The sequence below is a fragment of the Plecotus auritus genome (genome assembly GCF_963455305.1).
Source record: "Plecotus auritus genome assembly, chromosome: 6".
Lineage (NCBI taxonomy): Eukaryota > Metazoa > Chordata > Mammalia > Chiroptera > Vespertilionidae > Plecotus > Plecotus auritus.
Genome location: NC_137773.1, coordinates 92,858,412 through 92,876,452, shown reverse-complemented (window position 1 = coordinate 92,876,452; position 18,041 = coordinate 92,858,412). Strand labels below are relative to the sequence as shown.

The following is an 18,041-nucleotide window of genomic DNA, read 5'->3' as shown; positions in this document are numbered from 1 at the left end:
GCCCTCAGTTGAGAGCCACTGAAGCAGAGGAAAGCCCAAAAAGGAAGTAGTCAGAGGGGCAGGGGACTGGATGAGCCAGCTCTCCTAACTTGGAGGGGTTTAGGAAGTCATAAGTCTGCAAGCCAGCCAACTCACTGCTCTGCCTGTAAGTTTGTACAACCTGCACTCTACCCAGCTGCTGTCTACACCCATGTTCCTAGGTCAACTACAGTCTCAGGAAGGGAAGAGTTGGGCTCTTATGTGAATTATGGGGAAATGGCTCACCAGCCAAACGACTCCAGTCTGGCTGTGGGGTTACAAAGAAAGGTTAAGTAAAAGTTAATAAAAGTGTTGCTGTGTCCTTGGAGTACAATGTTAATTTCTTCCTGTGGGTCAAGGTCAATGTCTGAAAAAAAACCACCACTGGTTTTGCTGCATTGCTAAAGCTTAAACAAATAAAAACCCCTTTCCAAATCCCAGTCTGGATTACAAATATACAACCAATTAGGACTAGGGCAAGAAGTTAAGCAAGGAGACAAGAGGCAGTCAACCCATTGGCCAGGGCAAGAGGACCTCCACCCCATGTTCCAAGGAAAGATGGACAAAGCTGCCTCAGTTCATATAAGACAAAAGCAGAAACAATCAATCTAGATGAAATGCATTTTTAGATCAACCAAACATATTTAATACAAAAACCTTTTAATATACAAACTGTAATCACCAACAGCATCCACGTAGCAGCGAAGGGATGGGAAACATGGCAGAGTATGGCAGGGGAAGGTGGTTTTCAGGGTCCCTACCGTTTCACATGCCTGTAATCACTCTGTAGCCTGTGAGAACATAAGGTCTTAGCAGAGGGCAAAGGCAGCTAGAGGCCCTGATGCCAAAACAGACAGAGCCTGGTAGGCTGCTCCAACAGTGGCAGCCTCCAGGGAAATCCAGATCCAGTTAGGAAGTAACAAGAAGGTGGTTGTGACTGAGAGGAGAATCAACAATTATTCCTCAGCATCCAGCTGATCACACTTTTGTGAACAGAGTTTTCCAGGGGCTGCTGGATTGAAAAGACCTATAAATTGTTCTGGGAAAAGGACAGAAATTGTGACCGAGTCTACCTTCTAACTCAGATTCCTTGTGACTCCAGAAAGCTGGGTGGATCTACTCAAATGTTTGGGAAGGGAAATGACAGAGCCTTTAGCTCTACAGGGCTGGAACCATTGACCAAGAAAGCCTCAAGGAAGGCCAGGGAGGTCTGTGGGAAGAGCTCTGGCTCAATGGTACTTATATGGGAGCGTGGTGACATATTGGCTTATGTGTGGAAGAGAAAGGACACAAGTTAGAGAATTAACTAAAGTACCTGCTTTTTATAGGCCTGGGCAGTAAAGGTGAGATAATCTTTCTGGGCTGAGGTTGGGAGAGACCTGAGGTCCATTCTTTCCTCAGGGATAAGTTTGATAGGCCTGAATATAGTTGATGGCTCCAAAGTCTTCCAGATGGCCCCCAGAGGACTCTCTGGGAGGTCTAACTGCCCCCTCCAGATGTGATGGGAGACTGGCCATAGTCCTAGCTGGGCCCAGGCAGGGCCTGGAGTCCCCCAGTTAAGACCTCAGTTAGATGCAGTCCATGGAGTTCTCGGGGAGGAGTCCAGGGATGCAGCCAGGGAGCCCCAAGCCCTTGACAGGGGTACAGTTGATGGGGAGGCTGCAGCTTAGGGCAGGGTCCTGGTTCTCTATGGCCTCCAGCCTGTCCGTGTTGTTGTCCCAGTTGATGTGGAAACGGGTCACTCGGGGATTCGAGGCCAAGATGTTCCGTTGGAGCTGGGGTAGGAAGAGAAATGTCAACTGTCAGCATGCCCTATCATTACTCCCACAAAGCCAGGGCACCCCTAGTCTCCCATCCCAGACCCATGAAGAGCAGACCTTGCTTATTCCATCACCAACAATATGTGTGGGACTCCAGGGAATGCCTGTGCACCATGATTTAGGGCCAGAACCTATCTAATCTTAATTCTGCAAGGCATGCTTCTGAGAAACAAAGACCTCTCTCTCTGAGCACTACTTGAAAACTTTAAGTGACCTTGGCTCCTGAATCAATCCAATGACTCAACTCCCCCCAAATACAAAGGAGCCAGATGATCTAGAGCAGGGAGTGGAGAGCCACCCCACCTGAGAGAAGTCTGGCTTTGGGGGTGGGTTCTCCCGCAACTCTGGGTCGGGGTACTCATTGTTCACGTAGTAGCCCACACGGATGAACTCCTGCCCATGGTAGGTACAGGTGATGAGGACCACGGTCACACCAATGGCGTCGCTCTCAGGGATGAGGGATGGGTTGGGAGCATCGGCCTAGGGAAAACACATACTGAGCCTTAGCACCGTCAGCTCTGAATTCAATGTTAATGAATCAACAATAATATCAACTGAGGTATTTAAACACACCTAAAACAAGGTTATGTGTTGACTGGTTGACAAAAATGTGACATGCAGGAACCTAGCTCTGTATGTCCTATGGGACCATGGTTCAGTATTCACTAATTCACTGTTCATAGCAGCTTTACAGAATGTAACTCCTGTGAATAATGACGATCAACTGTGAATCAGTGGTTCATGGAAACAGTCATGACCCAGAGATGGAGGAAAGAGAGGTGTTTGAAGTACCATTGAGAGGTCAGAGTTCTTGAGCGCAGAGCGAGAATTTGAATCTGAACTTTAGACCACTAAACCACACTATGTGCTTGTGGGTAGAAGAGGATGTTTCTAGGTGTCAAAGCCTAAGGCCTCCTTTCTTACCTGAAAGACGAACATGTGTCTCCCTGCTGGGATAGGGCCGACCAGCACTGAGTCTAGGATTTGATCAAACTCCTCACTCTCAGCTGAGCCAACATAAATTATCTTCCACTCTAAGTCTGCAAGGACATAGGGTGTTAGGGAATTGAAATAACGTGACAGCAAGAAGGCAAAGAAAGGGTCTTCTCATGTTAGTTTTGGAGAGATCCTTAATATGATGCAAGATTCTTATTCTAAACAACACCTGACATCCCCTGGGCACTAAGTGCCAGGCACTGCAGTCCTGAACACTGGGCAGGCAGGAAACTCTTACTTCCAGTGGGAGTGGGAAATTTCTCCTATGGGCCTAGCTTTGCCAGGCGACCTTGACTCTGCACCTCCAGGGAAACTCGGGCCTCTCAGAGCCAGAGGACAAACCGTATGGCAGAGGCTGAATTAAGACCCACGTGAGGCGTGCTGAGGAGGGAACAGCAGGGAGTTGGGCCATTTCAGGGCCCTGCCCACTGGGTACTGGGATAGGAAGCAGCATCCTCTTTCACACACAGGGACCGGTGCCACAAAACTGAGTAGATCCCTCGACAACTGGGGCAGGGCGGCAGATTCCAATACAGCAGGACAGCCAGCCTGCAGGAGGGGGAAGACAAGGCTGCTGTGGGAGTCAGCCAGGCCCCAGGTCTTTTAGATCCAGCACCAAGTCATGCCTGTTTATGGCCATTGGGTGACCCATGACTCAATCAACAAATGTGGCATCATAAGGTGATCCTCTTAACTCCAACTCTCTTGTATCTGATCCAGTAGAGAGGACCCCCCATTCCTGAGTATGTTCCAGCAAGATTAAAGGAAAAGTGCTTAAGGATACCTTGCCCATCAATCACAGGAAATTCCCAGTGACCACTGCCTCTTGCAAGAGATCCAAGTGTATCAGGGGCAAGGTCACATTAGTACATGGAAGCTTGGCAGGAGACCTGAAACTTATTTTAGGTTCTCTGAAATTACACAACCTATCACTCCAGCAACTGGGGGAAGTTTCACAAGCTGTGATTTTCACAGGAAGCAAATGCTCTTGGAAGCTGCCCTGTTCCTTGGTCCAGTGTCCTGCAAGTGCATCCAACTTCGGAAGCACACTGATGCCGGGCCACAACTACCAAGGTTGGTCATCTGAGCCCCAAGCTCTTCCTCGATACACTGGCTTCCTGTCCCTTTGCAGTTTCACCCAGGCCTACTCAGGGACTCTATCAGATTTGAGATACAATGACACCCACCCGCTCCAGGCTCACTGAGGTTCAAACTCTAGTATCTTTTATTATTTGCAGGGACAATTAAGTTTATTGATTTATTTTTGTTACAAGTAGTGACATAACTATACATAACATGTTTGGAACCATCAGAAAACCAGCTATCTGTTCTCACATTTCTCACACAGGTCTAGATTTTGGTATCTTTCCTTCTGGTTTCTCCCCCATCACCAGTTGGAATCACATGTGTGTGCATTTAACTAATGTGCTGGGGAGGAGAGATAAAAAGAAGACTGATAGAGAGCAGGCTCGGGGCACACCAAAGGCCCTTGATGTTCAATACTATTAGGCAAATCTGAACAAAGACTGTGTGGATGCTGACTAGAAGAGAAAACACACTGCATGGGTGGCCAGGCAAGTGGGCCACAGTGGATCCCTCAATACTGCAGAAATTAACCAAATAATTAATGGGTGATCAGAGAAATATTAATTCAAAAGTTGGAGGAGCTGATAAAATCATCTACAGGACAAGAAAAGAACCTATAAATTGGAATCATCTTAAAGTTCAAGTGTTCTAACTTAAGTGCCATACTTAAGTGGCATCGGTTTTTAATATAACCGTTCTTTAGAATTAGATATGGAGTATCAGTCACCAACACAGCACAAACTCACTCCTATAAAACACAGGACACAATTATATACATGCAACATGCATACTTAACCTTCAGGGCAATTTCTTTTTTACTTTGAAATATGATTTTTTGTTTTTTTTTAAGAGAGGCAGGGAGGATAGAGAGCTAGAAACATCAATGAGAGAGAAACATCATCAAGTGGCTGCCTCCTGTGTGCCACCCACCGGGGATGGAGCATGAAACCTGGGCATGTGCCCTGATGGGGAACCCAATGGTAACCTCTTGATTCATGGGTCGATGCTCAACATCTGAGCCACACCAGCCAGGCACCTTTGGGGCAATTTCAAAGATAATTTGACTGCATTTCATTTTGTCTTTATACCCTAACTTTATGATCTAACCACTGCACAAGATGCTCCTCCACTATGTATGAAAACAAAACCAAAGCCAACGGCATGATAAAAGACATGTGTAGTTGAAATAACTGAGGAAACTGTTTTCTGCCTTTTTTTTTTTTAAATGTATCCAGTAGGTCTTTTTCTGTTTGTCATTTTATTTTTGTTCATAATCATACAGATGAACCTTGGCCTGACCACAGCTGTGGGTCAGATCATCTGGCCCCATGACTTATTCAAGCAGTGCCTGTTGAATTTCTCAATTGAAAGTTGCAGAAGGACAAACCTAATGTGTTAAATGTGAACCCATGTTTTGGAAGCATCTATTTCCAGAAGCTGAGGACAAAAGAGAGCAAAAGGTGTTTTGTCAGATCTGTAGTTGCTAGTGTCAACATAATAAGCTGCGATTTCCTCAGTATCTGAGGCTTCTAAAGCCAGGTCCACTCTATTTTTTGGGAGGCAGGCAGGAATCAAATTCCTTTTGCTCTGTGGGAAGAGGCAGAATGCAAAGGCAGAATGCAAGTTGATAGGTAGAGCCTTAAGGGTATGAACCATAGCCTGGATTTTCAGGCCAGAGTTTACTTCCCAACTTGAGTTTCTCTGGGCAAAAGCTTTATTGTCCTGGTGTAATTAATAATAGTACCCGCTTTGCTCTCTTTTGAGAGTCCTGATGTGGAAATAAATTCTGTGATCAGTTCTATTTATGTTCCACTTCTAAAATAGAGGATGCATTCTCTCCCAGGTTTTAGTAAAGATAAAGAACCCTGGACTCAAGCCCTGGCTGGTTTGGCTCAGTGGATGGAGCATTGGACTGTGGAGTGAAGGGTCCTGGGTTCAATTCCGGTCAAGGGCACATGCCTGGGTTGAGAGCTCATCCCCAGTGTGGGGTGTGCAGGAGGTAGCCAATCCTCTGATGATTCTCTCTCATCGTTGATGTTTTTTTCTCTCTCTCTCCCTTCCTCTCTGAAATCAATTAAAAAAAAGAACCCTGGACTCAGAACAAGCCCTAGTGTCAATTATTCTACCAACCAGCTATGTGACCTTGGAGAAGTCATTCTACTTCTCTCTAGTAAAATATAATGACCAGCAGGTTGACTTTGGACCTCAACTCTGATTATATAAACAGATTATTAAATAACAGGCAGGGGCTTCCTAGGAATACAAGTATTAGATAATGACCACAAAATTACTTTTAAATACAAGGAGTACAAACAGGCTAACTGAAATCTGATCTCCTGCCATTTGGGAACTGTGAATCCCTTAACCCAGTGGTCGGCAAACCTCGGCTCGCGAGCCACATGCGGCTCTTTGGCCCCTTGAGTGTGGCTCCTCCACAAAAAAATACCATGGCCTGGGTGAGTCTATTTTGAAGAAGTGGCGTTAGAAGAAGTTTAAAATTTTGGCTCTCAAAAGAAATTTCAATCGTTGTACTATTGATATTTGGCTCTGTTGACTAATGTGTTTGCCGACCACTGCCTTAACCTATTAGCTCCTTACATCTCCTCTTGGCTTTAAAACTAAATCTTATTACATAGTGACATTCTACACTTAATTTATTTACACCCTGCCTTGTTACAGAAAGGTTTTAAATGGACTTATTCTAGTGAAATAAGCCAGTCAATGAAAGAAAAATACCACATGATCTCACTCATTTGGGGATAATGAAAAACATTATAAACTGATGAACAAAAAGATAGTTACAGAGGCAGTAAAGCATCAAACAGACTGTCTAATTACAGCGGTAAGGTTAGGGAGAGGTGGGGGAAATAAGAGATCAACTGAAGGACTTGTATGCATGCATATAAGAGTAACCAACGGATGCAAAACATTGGGGGGTGAGGGCATGTATGGGAGTGGGGGGGGGCAATGGTAAGATATGTACACATATAATACCTTAATAAAAATTTGAAAATAAAAAAATAAAAAAATAAATGGACTTATTCTATAGTTAGCCACAAGTAGATGACATAATTTAAAAAGAAGAGAAACCAGGGAGAGACTGATCCATTGGCCTAACACACAAACATCTCCAATTGTATCAACCCTAAACTAACCCAAGTGGCTGGCTTTGCAAGCAAACTGCCCAACTACCACCTAGAGGTGCTAATTAGTACACCCTGGCTTCCCAGGTCTCCACTCTTCAGCTGCTGCCTCTTCTCTTTTAACCACCAAGTGGAGAAATGGTTGGATGGAGTACAGTCATAACTCAGATACTGTGGGTTCAGTTCCACCCCACTATAATAAAGTGAGTAGTGATCTTTTTGCTGGTAAGTCTTACCTTCAATTTTTAAAATTGCAACATCTGTGAAGTGCAATAAAATGGAGGTAAGCCTGTACTTCCTCCTGAAAGTGATTTTTATAGGCCTTTCCTTGAAAGGTCTTTCATTTTTTGTGGCTTCCATCTTCTCATCTGGGAGATGAGAGCCATGTCTACCTTTACGTCACACAGATGAATAAGTACATCTATGAAGGCACCTTGGAAAAGATGCCCAAAAGGTTGTAACCTCCTAGCTGATTGTTTGAAGCTGGATACCAACATGGTTCAGCCCACCTCACCTAACCTCCAGATTTGGTCAGACCATCAAAAGTGCTAAAAGAATTGTGGCTGTAGGCCAGCTGGAACCTGGTGCGCACAGTGGGAACTGTGCAAGCATGTCAAATTCGCGGCCAACGGCCCACATGCCTTGTTTATATGTTAGACATGCTTGGATGCTTTCCTGGCTAGCCCACTCTTCAAATCTGAGTGTGTTCATCAAAGCCCACAGTCAGGGAAGAGTGAAGAATGGGAGCTGGGGAGACTAAGTTATTCTCAAAGACTGGAGCTGGAACCTAGGCCAGTTGGAGCTCAAGGAGAGGATTGGGGCCAGGCTAAGGAGGAGGGAAGCCAGGTTCTAGGGTATGTGTGTTGGGATAGAAAACAAAAAGAAATGGGTGGGGTTGTTTAAATATCAGTAGGTTGGGGAGGGGATTATTGTGTGACAAATGGGGAGATGGGGTGAGTGAGGTCTTGTCACAGGGCGAGGGTCTTTCTTTCTTCACAGGGAAAAAGGGTGTAGGAGGGGGTTCCACTGGGAAAATTGGGAAGGTGCTTGGGAGAGAGGCCTCTTACAGGGAAATTGGGGGAGGAGGTTAAGGTTTCCATTGGCAATGGGAGGGGGCTGGGGGCTGGAGTCTCCGTAGGGAAAAAGTGAGGTGGGAGTGTCTCGCCAAAGAAAAGACAGGTGGAGAAGACTGAGTGGCTGTAACGTTAATACAAAAATCTTCTATACAGAAATAGAAGATGGGGTGGTTGAGGGTCTCCGCAGGTTAAAGAATGGCGGCTGAAGCTTCCATATAGAAAACGGGAACCCAGAAGCTCCACAGGAAAAAGTGTGGTTTGGGAGGATGGGATGATGAGGTCTCCCCCGTGGGAAACTTGCGTATCCGTGGGGAAGGGATCGGGTTGGACGTGGGATGGGGGTAAGAGGTAGCTTCCACGCAGAGGTTAGAGCGGGAGAGGCGAGAGGGGGATAAGATCGTAATTTGGGGGGTTATTTCACAGAGAAGGTCGAGGTTGGCCGCGAGGGTCTCTATGGGGAAGTCGGGTTGGCCACGGGACCCGGGGGGAGGGGGCAGTGTCCACACAGGCCCAGCCTCACCGTCCGCCAGAGCCTCATTGCACTCGAAGCTGATCTCGAACCGGAAAGGGCTGTGGAAAGGGCTCGGATTCTCCAGCACCGCCACGTTCAACACCGATACCTTGGCCATCGCCTCGCCAGGCCGCGACTGAAGCCGAGGCTGTGTCCGAGCCCACGTCTGGATCCTATAGGATCAGCGGGACAGCGTTGCCCACGGAGGCTACCGCCGTCTCTACCGCAGACTGAAGTGCGTATATCCTCCGCGCGCCTCCTTCAAATAGCTGGCCGCACCCTCCGACCAATCACCGTAAACGCTCCTCGGCGGCGTGAGCACACTCTTAGCCAATCCTGGAGCGTCTGGAGGCGTGCGTCGAGACTCTCCGGACCAATCCGCGGAGCTCCCTCTCCGGGCTGTGCAAGGGAGGCGGGATCACCTCTTGGCTTCTTTGGATATCCGCGGGGAACCAATCCCCAGCGTCTCAAGACTCAGAGAACTAAGGCGGGGGTAGGCGGAGTCAGAGCACAGGGCTCCTGTCGGCCAATCCTGAGGGTTCCCACACCAGCGTGGCCCGCCCTTCGCCCCTAACCCTTCCGGGAGACGCAAATCAAGGGTAGCAGCGCCGCCAACTGCCAAGCGGTGGCGCGCGGCGCTCGCTTAAGTGGGCGGGAAGGGCGGTGCTCGAGTTCGCGGTGATTGGCAGGTGAGAATGGGCGTTGATAAAGCAGATTCTTTGAGAGATTATTGGCTGAGTAGCCTCAGGGGGCGGGAGGAGAGGAAGACTTGGTTTGGGATTCGTGAGAAAGAAGCGGAAGTCGGCCTCCGGCGTGGTGGAGGTGGGTGTGAAGAGAAAGAAGGGGTGTTTGCAGCTTCGGTGCCTGTCAACAGGTGAACGTTACCGGGAACTTCTCTGAGGGGCTCCTGGCCCCTTAGGCCCAGCGGCGGCGGAGTCCGTTGTGAACGTTTGGACTCACCCCTGCAGGAAGATGGAGCAGCGGTAATGCGGCGCTGGGGCCCGGGACCTGGCTGTCAGCCCAGTTCGAATCCCTCCCTCGCCTCCTCGTGGGCCGCTGGGAGTTGTGTCAGGTGCACAACGCTGTAAGTAGGAGGTCGAGTCCAGCCTCTGCCACTCAGCTCCCGAGGCCATGTTTACTCGCTCAATTTAATGGGGCCGTGAATATACACTGACTTGTGACTTCATAATACATGTAGAAACTTGTCTCCATTTACATGCCTTGCGACCATCGTTGCCCCTGCCAGGAAGACTCCTGGCGCCTCCGCACCCACTCTCTCTGCTCCCACCCGCGACCAATGGAAATAACTCAAGCCACATACCTAATCTTAATTTGATTAGTAACTACGTTTTTAAAAAGTTAAAAAAACATCAAAACACATGTGTGGGTGGGTGGATGAGTGGTTAGAGCGTAGGTCGGCGCACCTGAATGGCCCTGGATTCGATTCCTGGTCAAGGGCATGTACCTGGATTGCAGATTGGATCCCCAACCTGGTTGGGGCATGTGCGGGAGGCAACCAATCAATGGATGTGTCTCTCTCACATCTTTGTTTCTTTCTCCCTCACTCTCTCTTCCCCTCCACTCTCTCTAAAAATCAATGGAAAAAATATCCTGCCAAAACCGGTTTGGCTCAGTGGATAGAGCGTCGGCCTGCGGACTGAAGGGTCCCGGGTTCGATTCCGGTCAAGGGCATGTGCCTTGGTTGCGGGCACATCTCCAGTGGGAGGTGTGCAGGAGGCAGCTGGTCGATGTTTCTCTCTCGTAGATGTTTCTAACTCTCTGTCCCTCTCCCTTCCTCTCTGTAAAATATCAATAAAATATATTTAAAAAAAAAAAAAAAGAAAAAATATCCTGACAATCTAAGGGAAAAGAGGTCAGTGCCCCCAAGGATTTAAAAAAAAAAAAGTTGTATTTAATCCAGTATAACCAAAATATTTCAAAGGTGGTGGGTATAAAAAATACAAATGAGGTAACTTACGTTATTTTACTCTGCACAAGGTCTGTGAAATCCCATTCTTTTTACAGCTACATTTTTATCAGAAAGAGTTGGTCTGGCTTTAAGTTTCATAACATTTACAGTTGAAAATGTAAATTCTCATGCCCAAGCCTTCCCATGAAAAGTATTCCATGAGCTCAATTGCATATTGGTTTTTAAATTGAAATGTTAGTTAAAATTAAGTGACATGGAAAGTTCTGTTTCACAATGGAAGTAGCTATATTCAGCTGCTTGTGAGCCCTTATGGCAAGTGGCTACTGTATTATTGGACATCGAAGATCAAATTGGATTAGTCACTTTCCTGCTTATAATGTGAGTGATTTTCTATTTTTCTCAGGATGAGAACACAGTTACCCCTTTGCTCCACTGCCCCATCCACAGCTTTGCTTTTCAACAGTTCAGTTACCTGCCTCAATCTTGATACGAAAATATTAAATGGAAAATTCCAGAAATAAACAATTCATGTTTTAAATTGTGCACTGTTCTGAGTATAATGATGAAAATGAAATCTCGCCCTGGATGGTGTGGTTCTGTTGGTTGGGCATTGTCCCATGCACTGAAGGGTCATAGGTTCGATTCCCTGTCAGGGCACATACCCAGGTTGCAGGTTCAATCCCTGGTCAGAGTGTGCGGAAGGCAACCAATCAATGTTTCATTCTCACATTGATGTTTCTCTTTTACTCTCTCTCTCTAAAATCAATAAAAATGTAAAAAATAAACATGTAATATCTGACTATTTAGCCAGGGGCACTGACTGCTTTTCCCTTAGATTGTCAAATAAAAAAATGACAACAGTCAAAACAACAATAGTCATCTGATGTGACTGAATCAAAATTATACCTATTTTTTTTGTCAGATCAACAAAACATATATTTTTTGGTGTACCGCAGAATTTTAGTAGTTTATGTGTGCCATGAGATGAAAAATGTTGAAAATCACTGATATAGCGTATATACACTAGTGGCCCAGTGCACAAAATTCGTGCACATTAAAGGGGGATTAATTAGAGGAAATAATTTAATATTGCTATTTGCCCTTTCTCTAAAATAGAAGTGTAAGAGATGAAAGAAAATTAGTAAAATGTATATGAAAACCTTCCTCCTGTCAGAGTCTGGGGCACACCATGGGATCCAGAGTCAAGTCCCCGTCCACCCACATGCGCCTCAAAATCGTGTGAGACCCAGACCCAGCTGGCCCCTGGCCCCATTGGGCTAGATCCAGACCTGGCCAGTCCCACCCTTGTCAAGCCCTGCTGGGCAGGGGACATAGCCTCAGGTTCCCTGGCCCTGCGCCAGGACGGGGGGGCGTGGCCTGAGGTCCCCCAGCCCAGACCAGGGCGGGGGTGTGCCTTAAGTCCCCTGTCAAGCCCTGCCAGGTGGGGGACATGGCCTGAGATCCCCTGTCAAGCCCCGCTGGGTGGGCGGTATGGCCTGAGGTCCCCCGTCAAGCCCTGCCAGCCTCAGGTCCCCTGGCACGGCACCGGGAGGGGGGCACAGCCTCAGGTCCCCCGTCAAGCCCCACCAACAGAGGGGTGCAGCATCAGGTCCCAGGTCAAGCCCCGCTGGCCGGGGGGGTGCGGCCTGAGTTCCCCAACCCAGCACTGGGGGTCCACCTTGAGATCCCCCACAGCCTGAGGTCCCCCGGCCTGGCGATGGGGCAGGGGAGCAGCCTGAGGTCCCCTAGCCCAGCACCAGGACAGGAAGTGCACCTTGAGGTCCCCCATCAAGCCCTGCTGGGGGGGGGGGTTGTGGCCTGAGGTCCCCATCAAGCCCCACCAGGTGGGGGGCATGGCCTCAGGTCCCCTGGCCTGGTGCCAAGGCGGGAGGCGTGGTATGAGGTCCCTTGTCAAGCCCAGCCAGGCAAGGGGGCACAGCCTCAGGTCCCCTGGCCTGGTGCTGGGGCAGGGGGCATGGCCTGAGGTCCCCCGACCCAGCACTGGGGGTGCACCTTGAGGTCCCCTGTCAAGCCCCGCTGGGTGGGGGGCATGGCCTGAGGTCCCCTGTCAAGCCCAGCCAGGCAGGGGGGGGCAAAGTCAGGTCCCCTGGCCTGGTGCTGGGGCGGGGGGGTGTGGTCTGAGGTCCCCTGACCTGGTGCCAGGGTGGGGGCGTGGTCTGAGGTCCCCTGTCAGGCCCCACCTGGTGGAGGGCGTGGCCTGAGGTCCCCCAGCCTGATGTCCCCTGTCAAGCCCCACCAGGCGGGGGAGGGCATAGCCTCAGGTCCCTGCTGATTGCTCGTTAAGGCTCCTTATGGGAACTTGACTTCAGCTGTGGGTGCAGCCATCTTTGTGATGGAGTGATGGTCAATTAGCATATTCCCTCTTTATTAGATAGGATATTCATAGTTTTAGGCATCCTCTGGGGATCTTGGAACTGTCCTCCTCAGCTAAAGGGGCACTACTGTATTGTCTTTAAGACTCTACATGCTTTGTTTCCTACAACCCACAAGCCCCAACTTCAGGCCAGCCAAATTGCCCCTCTCTTTGTTCCTTAAAAATCTGACATAGCACTCCCAGCTCAGAACCTCTAACTAGATTCTCTTCTCCTAGTTCTGGGGATGGTTGGTGCCTCCTTGTCATTTATGTCTCTCTGTTTAAATATCCTTTCCTCAGAGAAGCCTTTCCAAGGGTCCCCTGGACCACTGGTGGTCCGCTGCCCTGGACAGTGTTCATACTCAGAGTGTAGGCCTGAATAGCACTGATCCAACTTACTAGCATTTCTTATCCAGCCACCTCTGTGCCCCCGCTAGAGTCTTAAGCATACATATATTTTTGTATCTACATGTCACATCAATTTTAATTTTTTAATTTTTTTGTTAATCCTCACCTGAGGATATTTTTCCATTGATATTTAGAGAGGGTGAAAGAGAGTAAGTAGGGGAGAGAGAGAGAAACATGGATATGAGAGAGACACATCTACTGGTTGCTTCCCACAGGCATGGTGATTGGAACCAGGGATCGAAGCTGCAACCCAGGTACGTGGGAATGGAACCTGTGACCCTTTGGTGAGTGGGCCAACATTGTAACCATTGAGCCACATGGGCCATGGCATACATGTCACATTAATTTAAAGCAATGTTTTTTTGCATTAAAAAATGAAAATCTTTTTCGCCTTTGAAATTACTTGGCTATGAAGAAATTCACGTTTGTGATGGCTGTGATTTCTTGGCAATCATTGAGCCTCAAGATTTTTGTGACTCAAGAAAATCTAATTTTCAAATTATTTCCAAATGTAGTTTGATTGTTTATGGATACTAAATTTAATGATGAATGAAGTTGCCATAATGTTACATTTTCTAGATATTTAATTAAACATCTATTCATTCCAACTTTGTAGTTTTCCTTTTTCATTGTGGAACTTTTTTCCTTTATCCCCAGCCCTAACCTTTTCATAGCCCCCCGGGAAAGCTCAACAACCGGGTGGTGCTAATAAAGAAAATGGCTCCATATAGCTGGCTGAATAATACTCATTTGTAAACCAGATCATGTCATTACTCTGCTTAAAACCTTCAAAGGCTTATCATACTTAGAATGAAACCTGAGATCTTTACTGTGGCTTAGGAGGCCCTGCAGGGTGGCCTCAGTTGACCTCTGCAGGCCTCATCTAACAGTCTCCCTCTTGTCACCACTTTCAAGCCCTGCTGGCTTTATTTCCTGTCTTTCAGCACAAGCTTATTCCTGCTGCAGGACTTTGCACTTGCTGTTCCCTCTCTCTGGAATCTGCTTCCTTCAGATAATAGTATGGTTGTCTCATTCTCATCATTTATGGTTCAACTAAAATGTCCCTCTCAAGCCTTCCTGGACCACCCTAGTTAAAGTAGCCCTTCCTTAATCACATCACCCTGCTTTATTATCTTAGTAGCACTTGGAATCTATACTTAATGTTGGTTTTGAGTTGTGCTTGTTATTGTTCATCATCCTTTAATAGATTAAAAGCTGGCTGTGGACAGAGATCTTAACCTGCCTCACATTGACCTCTCAATGTATTTATGGAGATTAGGATAGGGCCTCACACAAAATCTTCAGTAGATTTTTAAAAAAAAGAATAAATCCGCCAAAACCGGTTTGGCTCAGTGGATAGAGCGCCAGCCTGCGGACTGAAAGGTCGCAGGTTTGATTCCGGTCAAGGGCATGTACCTTGGTTGCGGGACGTCTCCAGTAGGGGGTGTGCAAGAGGCAGCTGATCGATGTTTCTCTCTCATCGATGTTTCTAACTCTCTATTCCTCTCCCTTCCTCTCTGTAAAAAATCAATAAAATATATTTTTTAAAAAAAGAATAAATCCATATAAAGGGCTTAGTATAATACCTGGAATGTGAAAATAATAAACACTTATTTAGTAATAATTAGATAAGTCTTCATTCTTATGTAATATTTCAGGTGCACACACTTGGAAAACTATAAGAAGTGCTCAAACAAAATACACTTTTACTCATTACCCAGATTAAGAAGTAAAACATTAGGGATGCAATTGAAAGGCCCCTGCCTCAAACCTACTCCTTTCTTCTTTCCCTCCAGTGTAACTACAATCCTGGATTTGGTGTTTATTTTTCTGTGCATGTTGTATATCTTTATATGCATGTGTCTTTAAACAATATATAGTATTGTATATCATGTTCTATAATTTCATATAAATGATATAAATGCAAAAAAGAGTTAACCTGTCTGGCTGGTGTGGCTCAGTGGTTGAGGGTTGACCTATGAATCACGAGGTCACAGTTCGATTCCCTGTTGGGGCATATTCCTGGGTTGTGGACTCAGTCCTCAGTAGGGGGTGTGCAGGGGGCAGCCGATCCATGATTCTCTCTCATCATTGATGTTTCTCTCTCTCTCACCCTCTCCCTTCCTCTCTGAAATCAATAAAAATACATTAAAAAAAAAAAGAGTTAACCTAACAGGCCTAAGACTACTGTTCTTGGAAAGGCCTATTGGCAGTGTTGGTCCTTGACTGGTGTCTAGGAACTTGGATTTTAGGAGGGTTCCTACTAGTCCAGTGGTTCTCAATCTTTCTAATGCCGTGACCCTTTAACTGTAATTTTGCTACTGTTAATGAATTGTAATGTAAATATCTGTGTTTTCCGATGGTCTTAGGCCAGTGGTCGGCAAACTGCAGCTCGTGAGCCACTTGCGGCTCATGAGCCGTGGTTTGCCGCTCTGTTGACTAATGAGTTTGCCGACCACTGCGTAAGGCATTACCCTTACCCAGAAGTTTTGACTTCAGGTTAAAGACATTAGTACATTATTAAAATGTTTTTTAAGTGTTTTTCCCTAAGGCAGTGGTTGCGAGCCGCAGTTTGCCAACCACTGGCCTAAGACCATTGGAAAACACAGATATTTACATTACAATTCATTAACAGTAGCAAAATTACAGTTATGAAGTAGCAGCGAAAATAATTTTATGGTTGGGGGTCACCACAACATGAGGAACTGTATTAAAGGATCGCGGCATTAGAAAGGTTGAAAACCACTGCATTAGTCTATATATATAAAAGCCTAAGCGACCAGCTGACCATTTGACTGGTCAACCAGTAGGTATGATGTGCACTGACCACCAGGGGGCAGACGCTCAACGCAGGAGCAGAAACCACAGGCATGGAAACATGGAACAGACTGATGAATCTCAGAGGGGAGGAGAAAGGGGGGAGGGCGGGAAGGGATTAACCAAAGATCTTATATGCATGCTAGAGGCCTGGTGCACGAATTCGTGCATGGGTGGGGTCCCTGGGCCTGGCTGGCGATCGGGGCCAATTGGGACTGGTCAGCCAGTGGGAGGGACCAAGAGAGGTTAGCTGGCCCCAGGAGGTTGGCTGTGGGAGTGCACTGACCACCAGGGGGCAGCTCCTGCATTGAGCATCTGCCCCCTGGTGGTCAGTACATCATCATATGACCAGTCATTCAGTCGACTGGTCGTAATGGTCGCTTTGGCTTTTATATATAGGCTAGAGGCCTGGTGCATGGATTCATGACTGGCCTGCGGAGATTGGGCCCAAACTGGCTCTCCTACATCCCCTAAGGCAGTGGTTCTCAACCTTTCTAATGCCGCGACCCTTTAATACAGTTCCTCATGTTGTGGTGACCCCCAACCATAAAATTATTTTCGTTGCTACTTCATAATTGTGATTTTGCTACTGTTATGAATTGTAATGTAAATATCTGTGTTTTCCGATGGTCTTAGGAGACCCTGCTAGCAGTTCTCAACCTGTGGGTCGTGACCCACAGGTTGAGAACCGCTGCTGTAGAGCCTAAGACCATCGGAAAACACAGATATTTACATTATGATTCATAACAGTAGCAAAATCACAGTTATGAAGTAGCAACGAAAATAATTTTATGGTTGGGGGTCACCACAACATGAGGAACTGTATTAAAGGGTCGTGGCATTAGAAAGGTTGAGAACCACTGCCCTAAGGTGTCCCAGATTGCGAGAGGGTGCAGGCCAAGCTGAGGCACCCCACCCCAACCGGTGCACGAATCTGTGGACTGGCCCTCTAGTCCTTAAATAATGAGTGGCTTGTGGTGCCTAACCTATTTGTACATTGTGGTTTATGTTAAATACCTGCTTTCTTTCTGGAGCTTGAAATTTTGGTATTTGATCAGCCCCCAATAAATACCTTAGCACTGAGTCTCTAATGAGCTTTCCTGGTAGACAACATTTCACACAAGTTGCCACAGCTCTACTGCAGGAATTAAGTGTGTCCCATGTGACTCCACTAGGAGAGGACTCGAGGAAGCTTGCACCCAGTTTCCTCCAGACTTCACCCCCATGTGTCTTTTCCCTTGGCTAATTTTGCTTTGTATTCTTTTCATGCTAAATTCTGTGAGTCTTCCTAAAGAATCATTGAACCTGGAGGTGATCTTGGGGAACCTTGACACAATATCATACTGGATATACTATATCCTGACAGGGCTGGATCTAGGGTAAGGCAAGCAAGGTGCATAGGGTACCAAATTTGACATGCTCACTCCCAGGGTCACTTAAGTGTCCAACATGTACTTGCATGATCTTGAGGGAGAGTGCCTCCTAAAATTTTCATCCTAGATACATCACTTGCTTCATTCTAGTTCTTGCCATAACTTATGAAACTTGCTTTTTTCGTCCAATATAATGCTTTGAGATTTATCTATGTTGACTATGTAGCTCTAATTAATTTATTTTTACTGCTATAAATCTGTGCTTTCTGATGTAGACACTAGCCACCTGTAGCTGAAACATTTATTTTCCTGGTCACAACTAGCCAAATTTCATATGTTTAATAGGCATCTGTGGCTAGTGGCTACTGCATTGGACAGAATGGATAGAGAACACTTTCATGATCATAGAAAGTTTTGTTGGACAGTCACCCCTTGATATTTAGGTGTTTCAGATTTCTGTTACAAACAGTGTTACAGTGTTCATTGTTA

The 18,041-nt window shown here is 46.7% G+C and overlaps 1 protein-coding gene across 1 annotated transcript; it reads right to left on the bottom strand.

Moving 5' to 3' along the window:
* Window positions 1-637: 637 nt before the first annotated feature.
* Window positions 638-8,887, bottom strand: ASF1B (anti-silencing function 1B histone chaperone). Its single transcript, XM_080674038.1, has 4 exons — window positions 8,660-8,887; window positions 2,763-2,878; window positions 2,142-2,318; window positions 638-1,793 (listed from the first exon to the last, which is right to left on the bottom strand). The coding sequence occupies exons 1-4, from the start codon at window positions 8,766-8,768 to the stop codon at window positions 1,587-1,589; spliced, it is 609 nt and encodes a 202-aa protein (XP_080530164.1). The 5' UTR covers window positions 8,769-8,887; the 3' UTR covers window positions 638-1,586.
* Between the last annotated feature and the right edge of the window lie 9,154 nt (window positions 8,888-18,041).

Coding starts and splice junctions, on each gene's coding strand:
- ASF1B (XM_080674038.1), bottom strand. CDS start 8,768: ATGGCCAAGGTATCGGTGTTGAACGTGGCGGTGCTGGAGAATCCGAGC. Junction 2,879..8,659: donor CAATGAGGCTCTGGCGGACG/GTGAGGCTGGGC, acceptor ATGTCCTTGCAG/ACTTAGAGTGGAAGATAATT. Junction 2,319..2,762: donor GACACATGTTCGTCTTTCAG/GTAAGAAAGGAG, acceptor TGTTTTCCCTAG/GCCGATGCTCCCAACCCATC.